Genomic DNA, 21,390 nt, shown 5'->3' on the forward strand with positions numbered 1-21,390 from the left:
GAGGTAGCATTCTGCTGGGCTTCAAAGGAGCTAAGAGTTGAAGGTGGGGCACTGTGTCCAGTTGACATACCAATTCTGCTGCTAGCTTGTGTTACAGCAAATGAGATGATGGTAAAAAAAAAAAAAAAAAAGAAAGGCTAGGGAGCAAAGTTATACCCAGCAGAGCCTGGTTAAAAAAAAAAAAAAAAAAAAGAAAAGAAAAAGTATGCTTGTTGTGTTCTGTCTCTCAAATCTTTATATTGACAGTTTTATAGAGGTAGAAAAAGTCTTTGAATAGACCTTTACTTCTTCTATTGTCCTATTCTCTCTGTCTGGTCCTACGTTTTCTGCGTGTAGATGTTCAAACCAGTACAGAGAGAACTTTCTCAATCCTCTAAATATCTGAGAATCTCTTCCATTTTTGTGGTTTTGTTACTATTCCTATAAAAATCCTAATGTACTTCTCTATTTCTGTGGCCTTTACTGAAACATGAGCTGTGCTTCCTACAGGTAGTTCATTCTTTCTGTACTATTTACCAGCACAGCTCTTTTCCCTTGTTTTAAAGCATTTGTATAGAAACAAATCATCTGCATACAAATGCATCTGCAGTGACATACCTTCTGCTTGCAAACAGCATAAGGCTGCCACATTTCTACAAGAGATCAAAGAGTTAGGTTACGTGGGTAAAGGTGTGCATTGGAGACAGAACAGCTGCTCCAGTCTTTTGAACTTTCATTTACCATCTCCCCCTTCACAAGCACAGTATCATGCCAGTAGTTTTTCACAGCCATCAGAAACTGCATTCTTTCCTAAACTTACGAGATCCTTGGTATAAGACCTGTGGCACATGCTTGTGCTGTATAATTGCAATGGAGCATGATGAGGGCTGTTGCAGGTTAAAGTACTGTGTGTTGAGGATTGGTGGGCCAACGTTAATGGGATGAGCTTCAACAAGGCCAAGTGCCAGGTCCTGCACTTGGGCCACAACAACCCCATGCATCACTACAGGCTTGGGGAGGTGTGGCTGTAGAGCTGTGTGGAAGAAAAAGATCTGGGGGTTCTAACTGACAAGCAGCTGAACATGAGCCAGCAGTGTACCCAGGTGGCCAAGAAAGCCAATGGCATCCTGGCTTGTATAAGAAATAGCGTGACCATCAGAAGTAGGGAGGTGATAGTCCCCCTGTACTCTGCATTGGTGAGGCCACACCTTGAGTATTGTGTCCAGTTTTGGGCACCTCAATACGAGAGAGATATCAAGGTGCTGGAGCGAGCGCAGAAGAGGGCAACAAAGCTGGTGAAGGGCCTGGAGAACATATCTTATAAGGAACGATTGAAGGAGCTGGGACTGTTTAGTTTGAGGAAGAGAAGGCTGAGGGGAGACCTCATCACTCTCCACAACTACCTGAAAGGACATTGTAGAGAGGTTGGTGTTGGTCTCTTCTCACAGGTAATTAGTGACAGAACAAGAGGGAATGGCTTTAAACTGCAACAGGGGAGGTTTAGACTGGACATCAGGAAAAAAATTTTCAGAAAGAGTGGTCAGACAGTGGAATAGGCTGCCCAGGGAGGTGGTGGAGTCACCATCCCTGGATGTGTTTAAGGGTCATTTAGATGAGATGTTGGGTGATATGGTGTAGGCGAGAACTTTGTAGAGTAGGGCTGACTCGATGATCCCAAGGGTCTTTTCCAACCTGAATGATTCTGTGATTCTGTGTGATTCTGTGACTGAGCTTAGCAGTTACTAAGTGAAGTCACTGAAAGTGGATAGTGTTCCCATACAGGGGAACACTACGTGCTTAGCTAAAAAGCAATCACTTCTTCCATTTGTACCCTGGTATAATAGTTCTGAGTTGTCCAAAGGAAGTTACATTAGAAGATACCACTTTGTATTTTAAAAAGTTGTTTAATTTTCTTGCCCTATAAATACTGGAACGCTGCTTGCTCTTTAATGAGCGACTTGCACCTACAGCACAGTCCAGTGGCCCTATGCAGATATGGGGCTGTGCACACAGCTGATTGTGACTGGAGATGAAGATGACTCTTTGTCTCTTCTGTCATGTTGAATACTAGGACTGGCATTTGAGAGGCCCTTTTGAATGAGTAGCTTCAAATTGATCCAGTTTGTTGAAAAGCCTGAGGCCCACTGAATTGAAAAATAGCATTTGGATTGGAAAAAAATGATAGATTTCAAGTCACTATGCAAGCTTTCTGAGACTGGATTTTGCATTGCAGCAGTCATTCAGAGTGTGTAACTGCTTATTTCAGCATTCTTTTAATTTAGTAACTTTTCCCCCACTAAACTTGAAACAGAAAAGTATTTATGTGTGTGTGTGTATATACATGTCTCTCTGTGTGCATGTACAATTACTAACAGCTATATATAAGAAATAATTAATTGAAATACCTCCTAATGTTTAAAAAAGGTTAGAAGCTATATCAATGTATTTTCTGAGCATGTTGCAGCTGTGAATACCATGTGTTATGCATCACTTTACATAGATTGGTAGAAGTTGCAATATGTGGTTGAAACCCATGGTTATAAACCTAAATGCTGAACTATAGGATTTGTGGATAATCAATTACTGTGGATTACAAATTTATTAAGACTTTATTAATTTATCAGCTATTAATAAATACCTGAATTGTTAATGGTATGGTGAACACACAATATGATAACTTCATTACTAAGCTTTATTGTTTTTCCTTTCAGGAGATCTTATGACTAGAATCTTGTAGATTTTTTTCTAATTGTAACATCACGAATCAGCAGTTAGCTTTCTGTTTGCAGAAAAACTTCAAGCTGTGCACTTCAAAATTAGATGTGGATGTTTTTAGTAAGGTTGCACGGTGTATCTATTCTTCTTTTTGAAAACAAAATAGGAATGATGAGGACAGTTAAGGCTTACTGCTTAAATGTTGTTTTAAAGCACATATTTCCATGTGTTGTCCATTTCTCTAGAAGTTGTTGGTTTTGATTAGAGGCTAACGAAATGATCTGGAAAATTCCATTCTTCAAATGTCACAGCACTGATCACAGCTGTACATTTATTGTCCACCTTCCTTGTCTGTCTGTTCTCTCTCCCCAGAAAAGGTTGCCTGCTGGGAGACCAGTCTCAGGCCATACTGACAGCTTGAACCAAGGGATTGTAAGAAGTTTTCACAGTCCAAAGTGGACAGTTTACAGGCTAGAGAAGAATTTGACCATGCAGATTGACCGTGCCTGAGTTCAAGACTGTGACCTGCTGCTGTTCAGATTACTAGGACAAACGTAGCCATTGGGACCAGGATTAGCAATTTAATTAGAACACCATGTAAACTTCATATACTATGTCATTTGCTAAACAGGACCTATGTCATTATACATGTATTATATCACAGTTAAAGGAAAAGGAAAATGAAGGAAATCATTTATGTAAACAATATAATTAGAATCCTATAGTTTTTGGAGTGTCACATCATGATCTTCAGGTTTTATAATTTGCATGAGTTGCCTATGTTTAATCACAGTAACACACTCCAGGATTAAATGCTCTCATGAAAACTAACAATTTGGCACTGTCATATATTACAGTTTGACATAATAAAAACATAAACTCCTAGAAAGTTTGTAGACATTTAAGTGAAGAGCAAGGATATCGATCATTATGGTAAGTAATGCTAGCAAGAATAATATTTGGGATAAATTTCCCCCTTTTAAGGTTTAAACTAATTTCTCACTATTAAAAATTAGGATGAAAATATGATTCGGATGAGATGATCTCAAAGGTGTCTAGTTGGTACAGTGGGTTTATTCTGAATGATACTGGTAACAGCTGGAAACAAGATGCTGGATTTAAATGAAACATTCATTTGCCTGAAATTTTCTTATCAGTTGTTAAATTCCAGAATGGAGCTGTATGCTGTTTTCCAAGGTGGGCCAGTAAGTTTTATAGCCTACAGACTGGCATCCTGGATAACTCTGTTACATACCAAGGCTATTTCAGACTTTCAGCTGCTAATAGCTGGTGAAGCTTTTGTCTGTCCTCAAACAGTGCAGTGACACTTGGTCCAGAGTGGTGTTTGCACAGAAAGGAGACACATAGTAGGACTATGGGGAAGAAAACAGAATACTTGCATCAATGTAGTAGTTTACTATGGCTGCAGAAGGTGTATTCTTACAAAGGCTGTAACTGTAGTTGCTTACACTTTTTGCATTTATAGATGCAATATGCCTGAGAAGCTGATCAAGGCAGTGACTTGCAATCTTGTGCTTAGTTTATGGGAAAACTCAGAATTGACATTTGGTGGCTACACATAAATAGAATAATTTTCTTCTAAGGAAAAGTGTCATACTTAAAATTTGATATTTTTCTTTTCAAAATGAAAGAAGCCTTTGGCGTAAAATTTATTCAGGGTCACATTTCACCCATAACCTGTTTTTTTCTTTTTCAAACCTGTACCTAGTTACACTTTAATATTTGCAGTCTCTCTAGATTGTCAACATCATTGTATAATAACCAACTTATTATAGAAAGCAGCAAATGCCATGCTGCCAATCACTTGTCCATCACACTAACAGGTGCGCTGCCATTGTCAGTGTCAGGCTGAATACTGGGGATCAGTTAGACAGGTGAAGTAATTTACTCATCTTGTAGTGGCAGAAGGGGACACCTTATCAAGGAAAAAAGAGAAGTGGCTTCCCTTGGCGCATTTGGTATGTGGCTATATAACTTGGATTTATAGCCTCTGTGTAGAAACTGATGCACAGACCAAATTTTACTCTAAAAGGGGGAAAAAATGTTCTTTTAGATATTATGCAAGAATATTTGTTTTTCCTTTCTCTTCACCTTATCCACTGTCATTCTCACCCTTTTCCCTGACCCCCATCCTGAACCTTTTACTATTGTCAGCTTAGCACACTGCTAGATGCTAAATCCTTGAAAGATATGTCAGTCTATTGGAGTAAAAAAACCCTCACAAGCTTCAGTAAGAACTAGCAATTCTGTGCATTAAAACATTTCCCACTGCCATTTTTTTTTTTTGGCAGTGTTTGGAATAGAGGTGGCCAGAGCATGCTTTTACCAATTCATCCAAAGAAGAATAAATTTAAGAGTTACTATAGCAGTACTGATGCCTGTCTTCACCTGTCCTAATCTCTGTAGCCATGACAGCTGCTGGTTAATACCCAGAAAGTTTCTGGGGGCAACAGAGAAAGTTGCTTTATTTAACTGTCTTTCTCTGTTACTCTCAGTGTGCTGGACAAATTTTCCAGTATCATCTGTGACCTCCTGACTGGAGCTTTAAACAGGACAGCTAAGCCTGGTGTGTTTGTACTTGTAGCTTCTGACTAAAACCATCTGTGATCGGGTACAACCAGTAATTGCCTGGGCCAGTAAATAGAGCTATTATTTATAACAGGGATCTACGAGTCTTCAAAGTCAGAACGATAGAGGCAGCCTCAGACTAAATCGTGGGAAGGAAGAATTCATGGTAACGGTTTTGAAACCTTACTTTTATTGAAGCGCAGAGAGCTATGTCTGGTTAGCAGACAAAATACTGGAGGTTGATTCTAATTTATTTACAGAAGCATTGCTAGAAGTATATGTACCCTCACACTAGAAAATTTGGGGTTTAAACAAACTTTAGCTTGCTAAAGTGTCAGGCTTTTTTAGGATACTGCTAATAATAGGCTTGACCTGTGGGTTGACAGGAGGATTTGTTGTACATTGACTGTCTTGTTTAGCAAATGCCTCCCATAATCTCCAGTTCCATCATCTATATATGTAGTTCAGCAATTCTTGTAAACAGCAGAGCTCTCCCTGCTTCTCTTCTCTGTCTACCAAAATGTAATGGGCAGTGCTGAAATTTCAGACGGCCTTGGGCACAGTATCACATTATACCTAATCTGATGTAATTACAGGCTGCTTCCAACAAGGATGCTCCCAGCCCTTATGCCCTTGTGCTTCCTGTTGCTTATCTTGTATCCCTTAAAAGGAAAAAAAAAAAATGTTCGTTTCCACTAATCAGTAAGAACCAACTATCTCCTAGCTGCAGGAGTGCTGGGAGATGAAGAGGACTAAGATTATCTTTTTCAGTGGCAGGCAGCAATTAGGTGGAGGGTGAAACTGCACCGGTGCAGTCCTTTTCTGTTCTGCATGCAACCCGTGTGGATAGGCACCTAAGCCTTCCCTCTGTTTAATTTTCTATTATTCCCCATAAAGCTATAGAAGCCCATTACCATCATGTGTTAACTTCTGTGTTGAGATTTTTTGACGGCACTGTAATGTTATCTCTGTTTAACTAGTATGATATTTACTGGTATTAAAAGGCATTATCCCACCTGAACATTCTGTTTACCAGAACAACATGCAACCCTAAAGCCTGTGACTGTAAAAGAGATACTTTTCTTCTTTTTCCTTTTTGATGTCATTTATAAACTTCAGAGCCATTGACAAGTTTGAAGGATTTGATCCAGAGCATGTTCTTTCTGGTTACTGTTTTGAAATTCAAGACGCTAAACATGAAAAACAGGAGAGTATTTTGCATAGATGGAAAAGCGAAACAAAAGCCAAACACTGCTGAAAATAGCTCTTTATACTGAACACCTAAAGAAAACACTTTGTTTTCTCTTAAATCCATTTTGTATTTTAAGTTGGCATTCTTGCACCGTATTAGAAAACTGGGCTCAGAAACCTCAGATCAAGGTCAGGTCCTGGAAAGAGCCTGAGGCTTTAGCTACACAAAGCCCCAGACGCACATATCGACTGGTCACATTCTGACTCTGAAACTAACACAAGACCTTCACATGTCAGCCTTTCTCCCTTTCTAACCCCTTCCTAGAGAAAAGAAGTGTGAGTGCACACCCTGACTGGGTGCTAATCTGTATGATAATCTGGTAAATCAGACCCCTAAGGAATGTTTAAATGCATGCAACCACAAAATTTCCATCAGCATTGGGATTGTTGTCTCTGCATTAAGAAAACCAGAAGCCAGGTGATCCTCGGTTCCAGGTGGTTTGCACAACAGGGCTGCCAATATGGAACTGAAGTTCACTAGAACACAGAGTTTAGAAGCAGGACAAACTTGGTTTTTGGTTAAATGCTATTTTGGCAAAATACATGTTTTAGCAAATGCCACTGCCATTTCTGTTTGAGAAAGTATTTGACATCTGAGAACTGAAACACTAATAACACCCTCTAAAGGTATAGATCAGGAAATGCATTTATTGCTATTTATTCATAATGAAATGTTAAAAAAAAAAAAAAAATACTTAAATTAGATAAGAAACCTCTCCAATGACAAGGACTGAGGATTTAGATTTGCAGTCCCCCATACATATTTTTCTCTCTCACTTGAATGGAGATTGCAAAGATTAGTTTCGTTATCAGAGCTATATTGACTTTCTTTTCATTTTCACAGGTACTTTTAAAGGTAAATTATGCTATTCCCTGGCAATAAGCATGCTATGCTGCTTGTAGTTCTCTCTATAAATGAAAACTGTCTCTAACGCTGGCAGTCCAGCTCTTTGCATGACACTTAAATTCCCCTTTTCTCTCTCACTCTTACAATTCAGTTTCTCAAAAAACCCACACCACACCACCTCTCTTTCAATGCTTTTAAATATTTTTTTCTATTTCTACTATGTAGTACAATCTAAAAGGAACACAGTCTTTCACCAGTTCTGATTTTATGGTTTCCCACCCAGTGATACAATTTTGTCTGAAGTATAACCAATGCTTTCAGATCTGGTGTGTAAAGCTAAGTGTCTGCACCCATAGTGAACTGAATAAAAATTGCAGTTAAATATACCCCATATGGATTCAGGAGCTGAGCCGTTAAGTGTCAGGTCTGAAAATGTTGGTCTGTGTGTTCTGTAGCAATGAAGAAGGGAAGAAAAGAATAACATTAAGGAAAAATAGTGAGGGCTTTTTTTTTCTTTTTTTGATCAGAATACATTTATGATGCTGTCATCAAAGTGTGCATGTGGAAGCATCTCTTTAGAAAAACTGAATTCTTTAACTATATGCTGTTGCTTCAGTAGCAAAGCTGCACTGTAAAATGCTAGGAAGTTCTTCCTTCATCACTGGATTGCTTTTATGAACACATAACAGCTCTAATAATAACTTCATTTTTTTGAGCTCTGTACACATTGCAGGATTCTGGTAGTGCTTACCACAGTTCAGAGGAGCTGTATACAGTGTGACGTGTTCAGGCACTGTTTTGTGTGTGGTTTTTGTTTTCTTTGTTTGATAGAGCGGTGAATAGAGACACCAAATTTCAAAGGGTTTCTGGTTTAAAGAGTGAATACCTTTTTCTGCCTGGAAATTTATATTCATAAATCTCATTGGTATGATTGGGAAAGTAAAACACTGTCCTGATGAAAATGTACAGACCTCCTAAAAACCTAATGTGGTGCTTAGAGTACAGAAGGCTGAAATTTTGCTTTTCTAGCTAAAATTGTTACAAAATTGAAACCACAGAGCCAACTCCAGAGAGGAACCACGTGATCAGCTCATGTATGTGTGGTGGTTCATTTTTCAACAAATTTTTTAACAAGTTGCCATTTAAATGTTATCACAACAAGTCACAGGGGATTTCTCATCTTCTGATGTTAACTTGAGATGCCATACTGGCAACTGCATGTAGAAAAATAAGTGGTTTTTTTTATTTTAAGATCTCGGCTTCCTGTTCTTAGAGCATATTTTAAGAGATGTCTCAGTTGCAGTTTTTTGGGGGAATGCTTGTACTGCTGCCAGCTTACATCTCCCACTGGGAGTCACTGTAGAGCAGGGATTACCTTGAATAAATTTCAACAGATTAAACAAGCCACCAAAAAGAAGCTTGTCTTTATTTTTACTTCCTCTCTCTACAAATAACACGGTAGACAGAAGGGGAATGAATTACAATTTAGTATGTCAGCCATAACCAGCCTGTATCTCAGGAGATTTTTTTCCAACTGTCCTAACATATGAGTAAGGTAATATTTGAAAACTCCTAAACATAATAGCAAATATGTATATGATATCAAACTTCTAGGAACATGTAGCTTTTTCTAAGTTTCTGCACTGTTGCTACATTGTAATTTTACATTTCCATTCTGAGTCAAATGGTCTTTTTTTGGTTTGCCTCTGCTTTCTGGGACTGAAAGGCATCTAAATTTTGGAGCATTGTATACTGACACAAACCAGTTACACTAAACAAGATTTTTGCTAAACAACAAACTTTGCTTGCTTTTACACTGAAGGAAAGATCTTTTATTTTTATTTCATTTGGAAAAAAGGAGTAAAGTTTATTCCTGCACACATGGGCCATGGTTCTGTAGATGCAGTTGTGATTCTTGGTCATTTGCCTCCGAGGGCTGTTGAAGACAGTTTATATTTTTTTCATTTAAGTTGATCATTGTGTTTCAAGACTGAGGAAATGTTGTACGAATGTACTTGGAGCCCACACTTCACCTGGTGTAGAGAAATGCAGTCCATATAGTCTCTCATGGTGTATGGTCACAGATCATTGCTGAGTTTATATCCGTAAATGTCGCTCTGTGTGAATAAAGCAGAAGTGGCAGAGCATCTTTGAAATTCTACTTGGAAAGTACAAGTAAAATTCTATTTGAAAGATAGGCCACATGCAAAAGATTTTATCTTGTTAAAATGTTGCCTCATGTCCTATCTGTATGTAACTGCAGGCATTTTTCCACATCATAATACTACCTTCGCTGTTCTAGCTGATTCCCTGTTAGAATCTGTAATCAGTTTCACATTTGTCTCCGAGCAAAATCCCTTCTTCAGTAACTCCAGCCATTAAAGGTGAAGTGATGCAGCTTGCTTCACTGATGTGTGATTACATATTAATTATATAATACCAATTCATATTGTTGAAGATACTTTATGTGATTCCTTGCATTTTTCCCCTAAATTGATCAAGGATGGGTATATCTTCTGTTTCTTCTACAAGCTTTATGAACAAATTATTCAAAAAATAATTCCTAAGCCTTTCAGAAAACAGTTGCATATCATTTGACTAATAAATTGTTTCCTTTTTCTAAATAAGTAAAATGTTTAAAATGTATGCTTAAGGTTTATTTATAGATTCTCACATTTTTTTTGGCAAGGGAAAAGCAATCACTTAATGCTTTCTAATCCTGAATTACTATACAAATGCCCAGCAAACAATATCAGTTCCTCTCAACGTTTGTATTTGTGCACTCCACATATTTTATAACAACATTCTTTATGCTGTTGTTCGTGATATTTTATACTACAAGTAAGAACAAGTGCAGAGCATGATTGCTAGTTATGACTGAATTGGGAAAAAGGAGAAAACTAGTTAATTTTCCCCAAAATATATCCTAAGCTTCTGAAAACTTTGTTTTTAAAAAAGTTCCTTCATATTATTTGAAAAGTAAATTAATCTCTACATCAGTATATTTTATTGTGGGTGAACGATAATGGGATTAATGCTCATACACAGAAAGCATGACACTGTAAATCATGTCATTCTTGAAATGCAGTTAGAGTCAAAGACGTAAATATGTGAAAATGACTGTGGAGTTCCATATTTATTCTTTCTCAATTATTTCCCTATTAAATGTGTTTAGCTTGCAAGTCAAAAAATAATTTTTCTTAACTGCCAGTTTTTCAAACTGAATTTGGGATCTTAAATCTGTCTCTCATCTCTTACTCACAGAATAGAGTTTACTTATTGAACCTTAGATGCCAGTCCTTGTTGGTGACGGATGAGACAGAATAGGACTCAGCTCATTCTTCCATGTGGTAGCTGGAGTAACATTACAACTGCATTGCAACTAATTATGAAGAGTTTGCTAGATGAGGAAACAGATGCAAGTCTGTAAATAGAAGCTGTTATGTGGACTGGAAATATGTAATTTTTACATCTTAAGTTTGTTGGTGCATACCAAAGCAAGTTCAAACAAATGCAGGTGTTATTATCTCTCCTTTACAAGGAGAGAAAATACAGCTGAGAGGTTGGAAGCTGGGTTATCCAAAGTTACAAAGTCTTTTCATAGCCTAATGTGTATCACTTTGAGACTGATTTGCTAGTAATAAACAGTTAAAATATAACTTCCTGAATAGTTGCCTTACAAGATAATGCAGCTGTAAATTGAAGGGTTGTCAAATGGTCCTTGCTTGTCTGGGAAGCGTATCTTTAAACTCATTTTGATGTGCACTGGGGTCTTTTCTATCACTTTTCCTTTCCATTCCTTATTAATTTTCCCCCAAAACAGAAACTATGAATATCTTGATCTCTTTCACCTGTTTTCTCTAGAGAAGGCAGAGCCTCCAGGTCGGAGTATGACCAGAATTATGGAACTGTGTAATCTTAACCAGCTGGTACAGTGTCCATCATGTTTCTAGGCTCCTTTTCTCCCAGTCACCTATCTTCTTTTCCATGTAGCACAACTGGGCCAGTATTTGACTCAGTAAAACATAAAGATTTAAAACAAAACTTTCAGTCCACTTCTGCTAAATATTTTGCTTGGCAGAAGCTTCATTACACAATAAATGAGTCTTTTGGAAACAGCCAACTGCTTCATATAAAAAAAGCTCCTGTTCCTTTATTGCTTTCGGGGGAGAACAATGAAAATTCACTGTTACTGGCCACATCAACCTGAATGAAAGCCAAATAGGAAAATTGAAAATGATTGTCAAGTTCATCATATCTAATACAATAGAGGCAAATTAGAGTTATCTGCAGCAGCAGAAGTAGCAGCAGATTGCATTATAAATCATCATATCATTGACAGTCAATTACATTCAAAACTTTCCAAGCATGAGGCAGCGGCAGTGTTTATCTACTAACAAACTTATTCAAGCCAGAAAACATTGTGGGTGCATGAAGATAATTTCTTGGGGGTCTGAAGGGTTTGCATTAAAAACTAAAGTTTCAGCAAAAAACATATTCCATGAACAGTAGAAAGGATGAAGCTTGGTTTGTTGTGAAATTATATCTTTAAACCTATTCTGCCTTTCTACTGCAGTAAACCCACATTTGCCTGTTGTCTGGGAGAGCCCTCCAGTAATGTCAACTTCTCTCCAGTCTTCTCTGCTTCATTACCGCTTCTCCTTTCACAATACTTCTAGCTCCCTTTTGAGTTCCCGGCATTTGCCCCTTTCCCTTGTTCTTTTGTTTGTTTGTTTTCAATTTGAAGTACATTTTTAGTTTGTCTCCTTCAGGAATGTAGAGCTTTCTGTAAGTTATTCAAAGTAAGTAACCTTGCATTTTTGGGAATCTTTAACTTACGTAATGGATAATGTGATTTTAATTAAATAAATTCTAATCAAATAGATTGCATAAAAAATTAATATAAGTTGAGAGAAATGTCTTGACAATATTTTACCAGTCAGTTTATTGTACAAACTCTGAGAATTGGACTGAACCCTCAGAATTAAATGAAATATTTTTTCTACCGGAAGCTACAATGTTTGTACTTTCTGGCTGTTCCCGTGGGCACCAAAAAGAGCACAAAGAAGGAGCAAAAACTTTAGGCCCTGGGAGGAGGGTTTGTGAGTTTACTGTAGTGCAAAAGAAGGAGAGAGTACTCCATACGATGATCCATCTACTTTTTTGATAAGCATAGAAAGCCCTGAAGCAGTAACACAGTGTAATGCAGGGTTAGTATTGATCTTATATCCACGTTCCTGTATGGGGTGGGATAGGTTGTTGGGTTTTGGGGAGAAGGTCTTAAGTTTATGTTTATTTTTCTCTAATCAAATCTGGGTAAATCTCCAGAGGCTCTCTTTTAGGATCAGGTTTCTTATTTTCGGAATGACTTGAGAAGATTATCATGCAACAGAGGAATGAATCACTCCAACATTAAATTGGGTAAAGAGTTAAGGCTGAGAGCTCTGCTGTTTTGCAGAGTAAATGATTTATTTTTAATAAGAAATAAGAGACTTCAGGTCTGAGGTCTTCATCCTGCAAGAGCTCTCCTTTGTGCTCTGAGTGCCATCCCATCCCAGTCAGCTGACTCCAATTATACTGCATGGAGACATGCCTGCGATTCATTCTCAATTCCAGTCCTAAACCACCAAGTAATTTTTGTCATTAACCACCAGCCCTCGGTGTATCTGAGATGAGAGGAGCATGAAGGTGAAGAGCCAGCATGTTACAGTTGCCACACATCTCTGCTGAATTTTAGTTTTGCCACACCTGAGAACTGATCTGTGGATCTCTAAAATTAAGTAGCCCGCTAAAGTGCTAAAGTTAGCACTTCTTGGATAGTTAAAAGGAAAACAGAGGTAACTGTGGAAGGTGGTTCAGATATTAGGTGAGTTAAATCATGCTGAGAATCTAGAATAAAAACTGAGTTAATGTAGGTATCAGTTAGTTGCCTGAAGATATGTAGGATGAACCTATTAAGGCTAAGATCAGAATGAACGTGAACAGGAATTGTTACACTGCCGTTATCTTGAAGCACTAATAAATTAGCTGAACAGGTAGAAAAGAAAGGCTTGTGCATAATGGCAAAATCAAAACTGTGTGTCCGATTTTACATGTCTGGGAACAATAAAAAATTCTCTTAGCTAATAGCTGTATGGGTAGAATTCAGATGGTTGAACATAGTTGTCCCATGCAGTTTGGGATGCCCTGGCATACCCCAACTATGCTGCTCTTCTAGAATGTAGTTGACCTAATAGTCCTATGTTCTGTCTACCCTATGAGACAGCAGATACATCATAATCTGTCATGTGAGGGAGTCTTTGGGGCATTTTAAATGGCATTAGACATCTCTGTTTAGAATCTCATCCAGTCTTTGGACTTTTGTCACATTATGAAATGCCAACTACAAATAGAAAACAATTATGCAGACAGTGCAGTTTGCTTTTGTTTTAGTACAAGTTTCATTGAATCTGAGTTGAAACCTAAATTTCTGTGGTTAGCCAGTTTAGCATATTTTCAAAGATTCTCAGTTTTACTATGTCCTTCATACAATTCTGACTGTAAATCAAAGATTTATCCATCTCCTTTGCCTCTTTTAGCTTTTTATGAAACACTTTTGCACCCACTATTGAAATAGCAAATGCTAAATTTAGTATGTAAGTAGTTTTGTAGAGGCTTATGTTCCATATCCTTACCATATTAAGAAACTGTGGTGTTTGGCTTGCTTGTTTGCTTTTAAATGCTTGTTGACAGCTGGGATGTGACAAAAAAGCTTTTCTGTATGCTTGTTCTGAAATTATTTGAACTTACATTATCAAGTGGCCATAAATAGGCCCTATTGGCCCAGGTAATTTTACATTTGCTTTCACACATTTCACATACTGAGTTCTGTTGTGTGCTTTATTCCAAAGGAATAAGTCAGGGCTGGTAACTCTGTGGGTGATATTCTGAGAATGAGTTAAGCCAGAAGGACTTGATTATGTTTGCAAACATATATTCCAGTAACCATGAATAAAATACTATATTTCATATTATGTTTTTGATTACTTGAAATTGAAAGTTCTTACCATTGTGTTGTCATAAATACAAAAGCAAACTTGTGATAGGAACATTAGTTAAGATCAAGAATAGTGATTTGATCTCAATAGAATAAAAGACTATTCAAAGCACAGTTCATTTTTTTCCTTTTAAATCCATTATACAACTTCATTAATCTTTTGGGACAGTTTTTCAGTGGTTTTCTTTTTAGCTATACTCATAAAAAATAATGTCTTCATTTTTTCACCTGTACTGAGCTACATGATCCCACTAGTATTGACTGAAATTAGTAGGATATCTATCTTGCTTAATGCTGTATATGATTCTTTAAATACTGAAATTGTTTTTGGAAACTCAATCTTCTGCTTACTAGATTTAAATGTTTGTTTTGATTTAATGTTTCGAGCAGACATGGACAGGGCTTTTACAAAGCAGTTCTGACATATTATAAAGTAGTGTTTAGATTGTAGGAACTCATTTGATACATAGTTCTTTCTCTCTTATTGAAGTGTATGTATTGCCAACTAATGTTTAGGATTATGTTCAAACTCTTGAACATATCAAACCCTCAAAACCAACCCATTTCATATTAATGCATCCTGAATTTCAGCCTTATCATAAGACTTTGTATTATAACAATATCTTACCTACTGTTGCAGGCCCATCTTTACTAAAGGCAACATGACCCAATTCCTGTATTTCCAAGGAAAAGTTTTAAAAAGTTCTTCCCCATCCAAAGTGATGCCATCTTTGTGGGTTTATTTTGTATTTCTTGGTAGATTGGGGTCATGGTGGGGTGGGTACAACTGTCTGTCTCTATTTTTAACCTCTTACCAGTGGGAAACATCTTATCTGTAAAAGGCCCAATTAGAAGATACAGAAATGCATATATTCTCAGGATTCTGTAGTATATAGACAACATGCATAATTCATGTAACACATTTTGGAATTGTAACTTCTTTCTATTATTTCATAGGAAGGAAAATGATGGATTGTCAAATCATGCCACACGTTTTAATTTTTGATAGAAAGAGCTAATATGTTTATACAAGGTCACTCAAATCCTGTAAGAAAGGTTATTAATGTGAGAAATTATTTGCTGAGGTAAACAACCTTTGTTAGAGAGCAAAATTCATCACTCCAATCTTGTTTAGGCATGTACAAAATACACTGTGAATACACCTAAAATTCAAGGGAATTAATGTTTTAGCCAAAATATTTTTAGGCTATCCTAACAGGAATGCTGGCTATCAATGACAACTGGTTTTGAGGATGTCACTGCAAATGGTATCTCTGACATGATCGAAGGTTTAGGTTGCCAAATGTCAGCTACAGTATCCTGACACATGGTTGAATGTTCAGTGACCCCACAGAATGTGTTTACCATCCTCCTCTTTGCAAAGGAGTAAGATCAGGCTTGCAGGTACTTACTGTGAAGATGTAAATTGTGATAAAGTGAAAATGCACCTTATCAAACAAATTATATGCCTTTTAATAATGTGAGATTTCACATAATCACAGAATCATCAAGGTTGGAAAAGACCTTGTAGATAATCCAGTCCAACCATTAAACTCACACTGACAGTTCCCAACTACACTGTATCCCTCAGCGCTATGTCAATGCGACTCTTAAACACCTCCAAGGATGGGGACTCCACCACTGCCCTGGGCAGGCCATGCCAACGCCTAACAACCCGTTCTGTAAAGAAATACTTCCTAATATCCAGTCTAAACCTTCTCTGGTGCATCTTGAGGCCATTCCCTCTTGTCCTATTGCTTGTTACTTCGTTAAAGGCTTTAGACCTCCTGATTTCCACCCTGCATAGCCTCACAGCATCTTTGTAATCACTGTGAGTGGCTAGCCCCTTCTTCCAAAGTCTGTAAACTCTCCTTTTCTCCCTGAGTTTCAGCCAAAGCTCCCTGTTTAGCCAGGGTGGCCTTCTCTGCCGCCGGCTTCTCTTACAGAACCTGGGGACAGCCTGCTTCTGTGCCATTAAGACTCCCTTCTTAAAGAATGTCCAGCCTTTTTGGACCCCTATACCCTTCAGGACTGTCTCCCAAAGGCTTCTGTCAAGCAGGTGCCTAAAGAAGTCAAAGTCAGCCCTTTTGAAGTCCAGGATGGCAGTTCTGCTGCCCCATCTCCTGGGCTCTCTCTGAATAGAAACTCTATTATTTCATGATTGCTGTGCCCTAGTCGTCCTCCAACTGCCACATCATCCACCAGTCCTTCTCTGTTCACAAAGAGGAGATCCAGCAGGGCACCTTCTCTGGTTGGTTCACTCACCAGCTGTGTCAGGAAGTTGTCTCCCACACATTCCAGGAATCTCCAGGACTGGTCCCACTCTGCTATGTTGTATTTTCAGCAGATGTCTGGGAAGTTAAAGTCTCCCACAAGAACAAGGGCAAGGGATTGTGAGATTTCTCCTAAATGCCTATAGAATATTTCATCTACCTCTGTCCTGGTTGGGTGGCCTATAGTAGACTCCTACTACAACATCTGCCCTACTGGCCTTCCCCCTGATTCTAATGCAAAGACACTTCACCCTGTCTTCACTACACTTGTGCTCAAAGCAATCATAACAGTCCCTAACATACAGCACCACCCCACCACCTCTCCTTCCTTGTCTATCCCTCCTAAAGAGCTTGTAGCCATCAATTGGCACACTCCAGTCATGGGAGAGATCCTACCATGTTTCTGTAATAGCCACTACATCATAATTTTCCTGTTTCATCATGGCTTCAAGCTCCTCCTGTTTGTTACCCATGCTGTGTGCATTGGTATACATGTACTTCAGATGGGCTGATGTCCCCAGCACCTTTTTGCATTTAGAGGTCCTAAGTCCCACCTGAGCTTTCACAGGTGTTACCATAGTTACTGATCCATCAATATCCCTTGCATCTTTGTTGTGCTGCATGTCTCCATCCCTTGCCTCCACTGAGATGGCAGGGTGAGGGTCATCGGTGGCACAACAGTCCACAAACTCTGGTAATCTACCTTGGGGCTTATATCTGGGAGTTCCAGCTTCGTCCCCTTCCCCCTTCAAATCTAGTTTAAAGCTCTCTCAATGATCCCAGCTAACGCCTGCCCCAAGATCCTCTTCCCCCTCTGGGACAGGTGCATCCCATCTGGTGCTGGCGTCCTGTATCCTAACCTGTGATTGAAAAATCCAAAGCCCTGCCAGTAACACCAGTCTCGGAGCCACAAGTTCATCTGTTCAGTTCTCCTGTAATCTTCTTCATCCATCCCTGCAACTTCTTTTAGACTTATGCTTTTTTGTTGTTTTCCTTTAAATAAGTTTTCCCTTCATGATGTGATTGCATTTTAAAACACTTCATAGTTTGTCTGTCACCCAAGTCAGGTTTCTGGAGTCCCATTATATTAGTATTAATCTTGTTCTATATATCTATTCTCTGTAGTTTTAAAGAAAACAATGTTGATTTCTTCCCCAGTTGCTAGCAAGTATTAAAACCTGTGTTTCCCAGGACTCCTGAATTCAGATTGCAAGTGAAACTTCTTCAAGATGGTGATCACAGAACAGAATTCTGTGTCTAGTTATCAAATGTTTTTCCCTCTAGATAATACAGTGCCAGTATTTATACTAGTCATGTTTTTGAATGGTCAACCATCAGTCAACCATTAGTCACTATTAGGGTAAAAGGTTATTCTGAGACATATGGGATTTCCTGAAAAAGTGCAAAAGTTTTTGAAAAGAAAAAGAGTTCTGGGATTGGGTGAGGGGTATTGTTTTGACATTTTGACAAGCTGAGTTTATTAATCTGACAATTATTTGTGACCCTATCCAACTGTCTAAGACTCAAATTTTGAACATGTTTGAAAAACCTGTTTGAATAAACACTTGGAACCTACATGTCACTCTTCCTCCTCACAGAGAGGAAGATGCATAACAGTAGAATGAGGATAATGGACTTTGATGAATTTAGGGAACAGATAAGTAAGCTCTTTGAGGAAGATTACCTGAGGTATATTGAGAACTGGAGACACAGACTCTTGTAGAAGTACAGCTGCAAACACTTTTGAGACGTGCAAAAGGGACAGGCAACACTGTAAAATACTGTTATGATTGCATCAGAAGCTCTTTGATAACCTGAACCAGAAAGAAATCATATAAAAATGGAAAAAAAGTTATACATAACTAGGCATGAGAATAGAAAAATAGCCTGGAAATAAAGATAAAGTAGTATAAAGTGAAAACTGTATGTTAGTTAGAAAGTGGTGGGAAAAAAAAAAAAAAAAACAAAAAACAAAAAAAACCCAGAAAAGGCTAGGTCAATCTCATATAAAAATAAGAAAATAATATCTTTCCATTATAAAATATAAAGAAGAGAGCAAATATAGGATGATGTAGAGAAAGCTGAAAAATTCAGTGCTGTTCTTTGCTTGTCTTCATTCACCATGATACAGAATTATTTGACCAGATAGATATACAATGGAAGGGTACACAAGAAATGTGAGGACATAGGGTATATGATGAGGTACATACTGAAGTATAGCTGCCAAAAAGAAAGACCTTAAAAAAGTAGAATTAATGAATAAAAGTAAAAATTCATTAATGAGAGCTTTCTCTGAATCTTCTACATTTTGAGAACTCGTGGAGGCTGAGGGAGTCCCTGGGGATTAGAAAATTGTAAATATATTACTGGGCTTCAAAATAAGAAAAAAAAGAGAATCAGGGTGTCATAGCCAGTCTGACCTGAATCCTTGGAAATAGTCTAGAGGAAGTTATTAAGATCTACAAGAAGTTAATTTAACTCTAGAATGATTTTGACAGGGTAACAGATCTGTAGAAATCTGTAGATGTAGCATACCTTGAATTTAGTACACTCTGTCATTCTCTCCCACATGATATTCCTGTAGGCAAACCTGGACTCCATTTAATCAATATCATGTAATGTATAAGAATCAACCACTTACTGTTAGTCTCCCTTCAAATCATGAAGGCATGCCAACAGAGTTCTGCATTCATCTGTCCTGGACAGAGTAGTATTTCCAGTGTTTTCATTAATAATTTTGATGATAGACTAATGTATCTTTGTAAAACTTGCAGATAAAATCAAGCTTTTAACAAAGTTCACATGTGTAGGGGGCTTGCTGGGAATCAGCATTCAAAATTTTGGAAAACGCCTTTCAAGTGACCAGTAGATATTCATTCAAGTTTTGTGGTAAATGTTACAGTCAGAAAGGAGAAATCAAATACACCAAGACAAAAATGTCTGGCTAATCAGGTGATAGTTGGTCAGAAATGAAGCATGAATTAACAGTGTGATCCTGTAAAATATATGAACAGGATTACTGTGTGCAAGATGTGGAGAATAATTATTCAAGTCAGTGCTTCTGAGGCCATATCTAGTATGTTGTTTAGTTTTGGTCATCATGGTTTAAGGAAGAGTTGAGCAAGCTAGAGAAAGTCCAAAAGACAAGACTAAGAATGATGAGGGGGTTTGAAGACATAACCTATAAAGAAATGTTGATAGAATTTGTTTTATTTAATCTAGACAAGAGGATACTTAGAGAAAATATGAGGACTCTGTTATGCAAAAGTCTGTTGCAAACAGGACAATGATCAATTGCTTTTCTTGGCCACTGAATGAAAAAGAAGAATAAATTGGGTTAATCTACAGATTAAGGTTAGATTAGGAGACGTGAAAGCTTATCAGGCAGTAAACCATTGGAATAAATTACCCACAAATATTTTACTTCTTGGAGTTTTCCTCAAGTTTGCCAAATGTCTGACGAATGAGTCAAGTATAATTGCTTTTCTTGCTTTTATGTAGTTGAAGTAGATGTTCTGTGAGATCTCATTTCCCATTCATTAATATAAATTCATAAAATTTATGTTTATTGTACCAGGTTTATTACGCATTTTTGTGCCTCAGTTTCTTAGCCTTAAAGTACAATAATAGCTCTACATTTGGTATTTGTGGTGGGAGTAAATGCATGTGAAATACTGAGATTGCTTGGATACTGTGACAATGGAGGCCATATACATTTATGCTGTAGAGTGATAGACAGCTACTCTATGAAGTCATTGTGAAAATGACATGTCTTTGTCTTGAATTCTTGCTTTCTATTTCTGGGAGATTGGAAGATACAGTGGCTTCACAGAGTTGTAAAGGAAGTATCTAACCTCAGTTGTGCCTCTTGGGACCCCATGGACAATTTTTGGAGAAGAGTTATTTGCATATCTCAAATCAACTCTTTGGCAAGTATGGGAAAAGTTCCCAGCTGCCAGTTTTGACAGCCACAATTCTGGCAGCTGTTAGTCTTGAAGGGGAAAAAAAGAAGAAGTAATAGCATTGGTATTTTTGTAGAGCTTGGTTGACATTTAATATTACCTGCTGAAAATAATAAAAATAAAAAAGCACGAATGAGAAGAAGAGAAAAGGGTTCCAACTCATGAAGCAGATAATAGTAATTTAGTATTTTAAAGCAACTCCATGACTATTTCATCTCTGAACAGTTCCACTTTCAGCTGGTTAAATTGAAAGTAGAAATAAGAAATTACAGGTTGAAGGCATGGGGTTAAAAATAAACCCTCAAGTGGGCTGGCAAACTGCAACTTCTTGGGGAAAAGTAGTTTAGCTAATGTCAGTTTTCTGTTGTAATTTTCATAAGAAAAGGTCTGGTACTGCTACGTATTTCTCAAAAGGGAGATTAATATAATGGTAAAAATATTGAATAAATAATTTTTTAAGTGTATGAAGGATTTAGAGACAAAACTTTGTGAAAGGGAGAGATACTGTTTCATATATTTTATTTATATTTGCAATATTTTAATTCTACTTCTAAACAATAAAACAGGCTTTCTTTAACTTTTCAATTAGCTGTGTGGTAATTTTAAGGAGAGATCATGATGTGGTTTGGCACTAGTTGCTGTTCATTTTAGTGGGATTTATATTTTCATTCACTAGGAGACTACAGTCTTCTGAATGCAAAACTGATGTTATAGGAAATTTTGCTTGAGTAGGAACCA

At 37.6% G+C, this 21,390-nt stretch overlaps 1 protein-coding gene across 7 annotated transcripts in view; it reads left to right on the plus strand.

Annotated features, from left to right (window-relative positions):
- The window catches only part of PCDH9 (protocadherin 9), a 708,470-nt gene that overhangs the window by 238,935 nt on the left and 448,145 nt on the right, over positions 1-21,390 (plus strand). The window contains exon 3 of one of the 7 annotated variants that reach the window (XM_074859541.1): positions 3,067-3,274. The exons of the other annotated variants lie outside the window; for them this stretch is intronic. Within the exon in view, the coding sequence (XP_074715642.1) occupies positions 3,067-3,204 (138 nt within the window). The 3' untranslated portion in view covers positions 3,205-3,274. Of the gene's footprint in view, positions 1-3,066; positions 3,275-21,390 lie in introns of those variants that run through there. 7 annotated transcript variants of the gene reach the window in all.

Source organism: Strix uralensis, chromosome 2 (assembly GCF_047716275.1).
Source record: "Strix uralensis isolate ZFMK-TIS-50842 chromosome 2, bStrUra1, whole genome shotgun sequence".
In the NCBI taxonomy this organism is placed as follows: Eukaryota; Metazoa; Chordata; class Aves; order Strigiformes; family Strigidae; genus Strix; species Strix uralensis.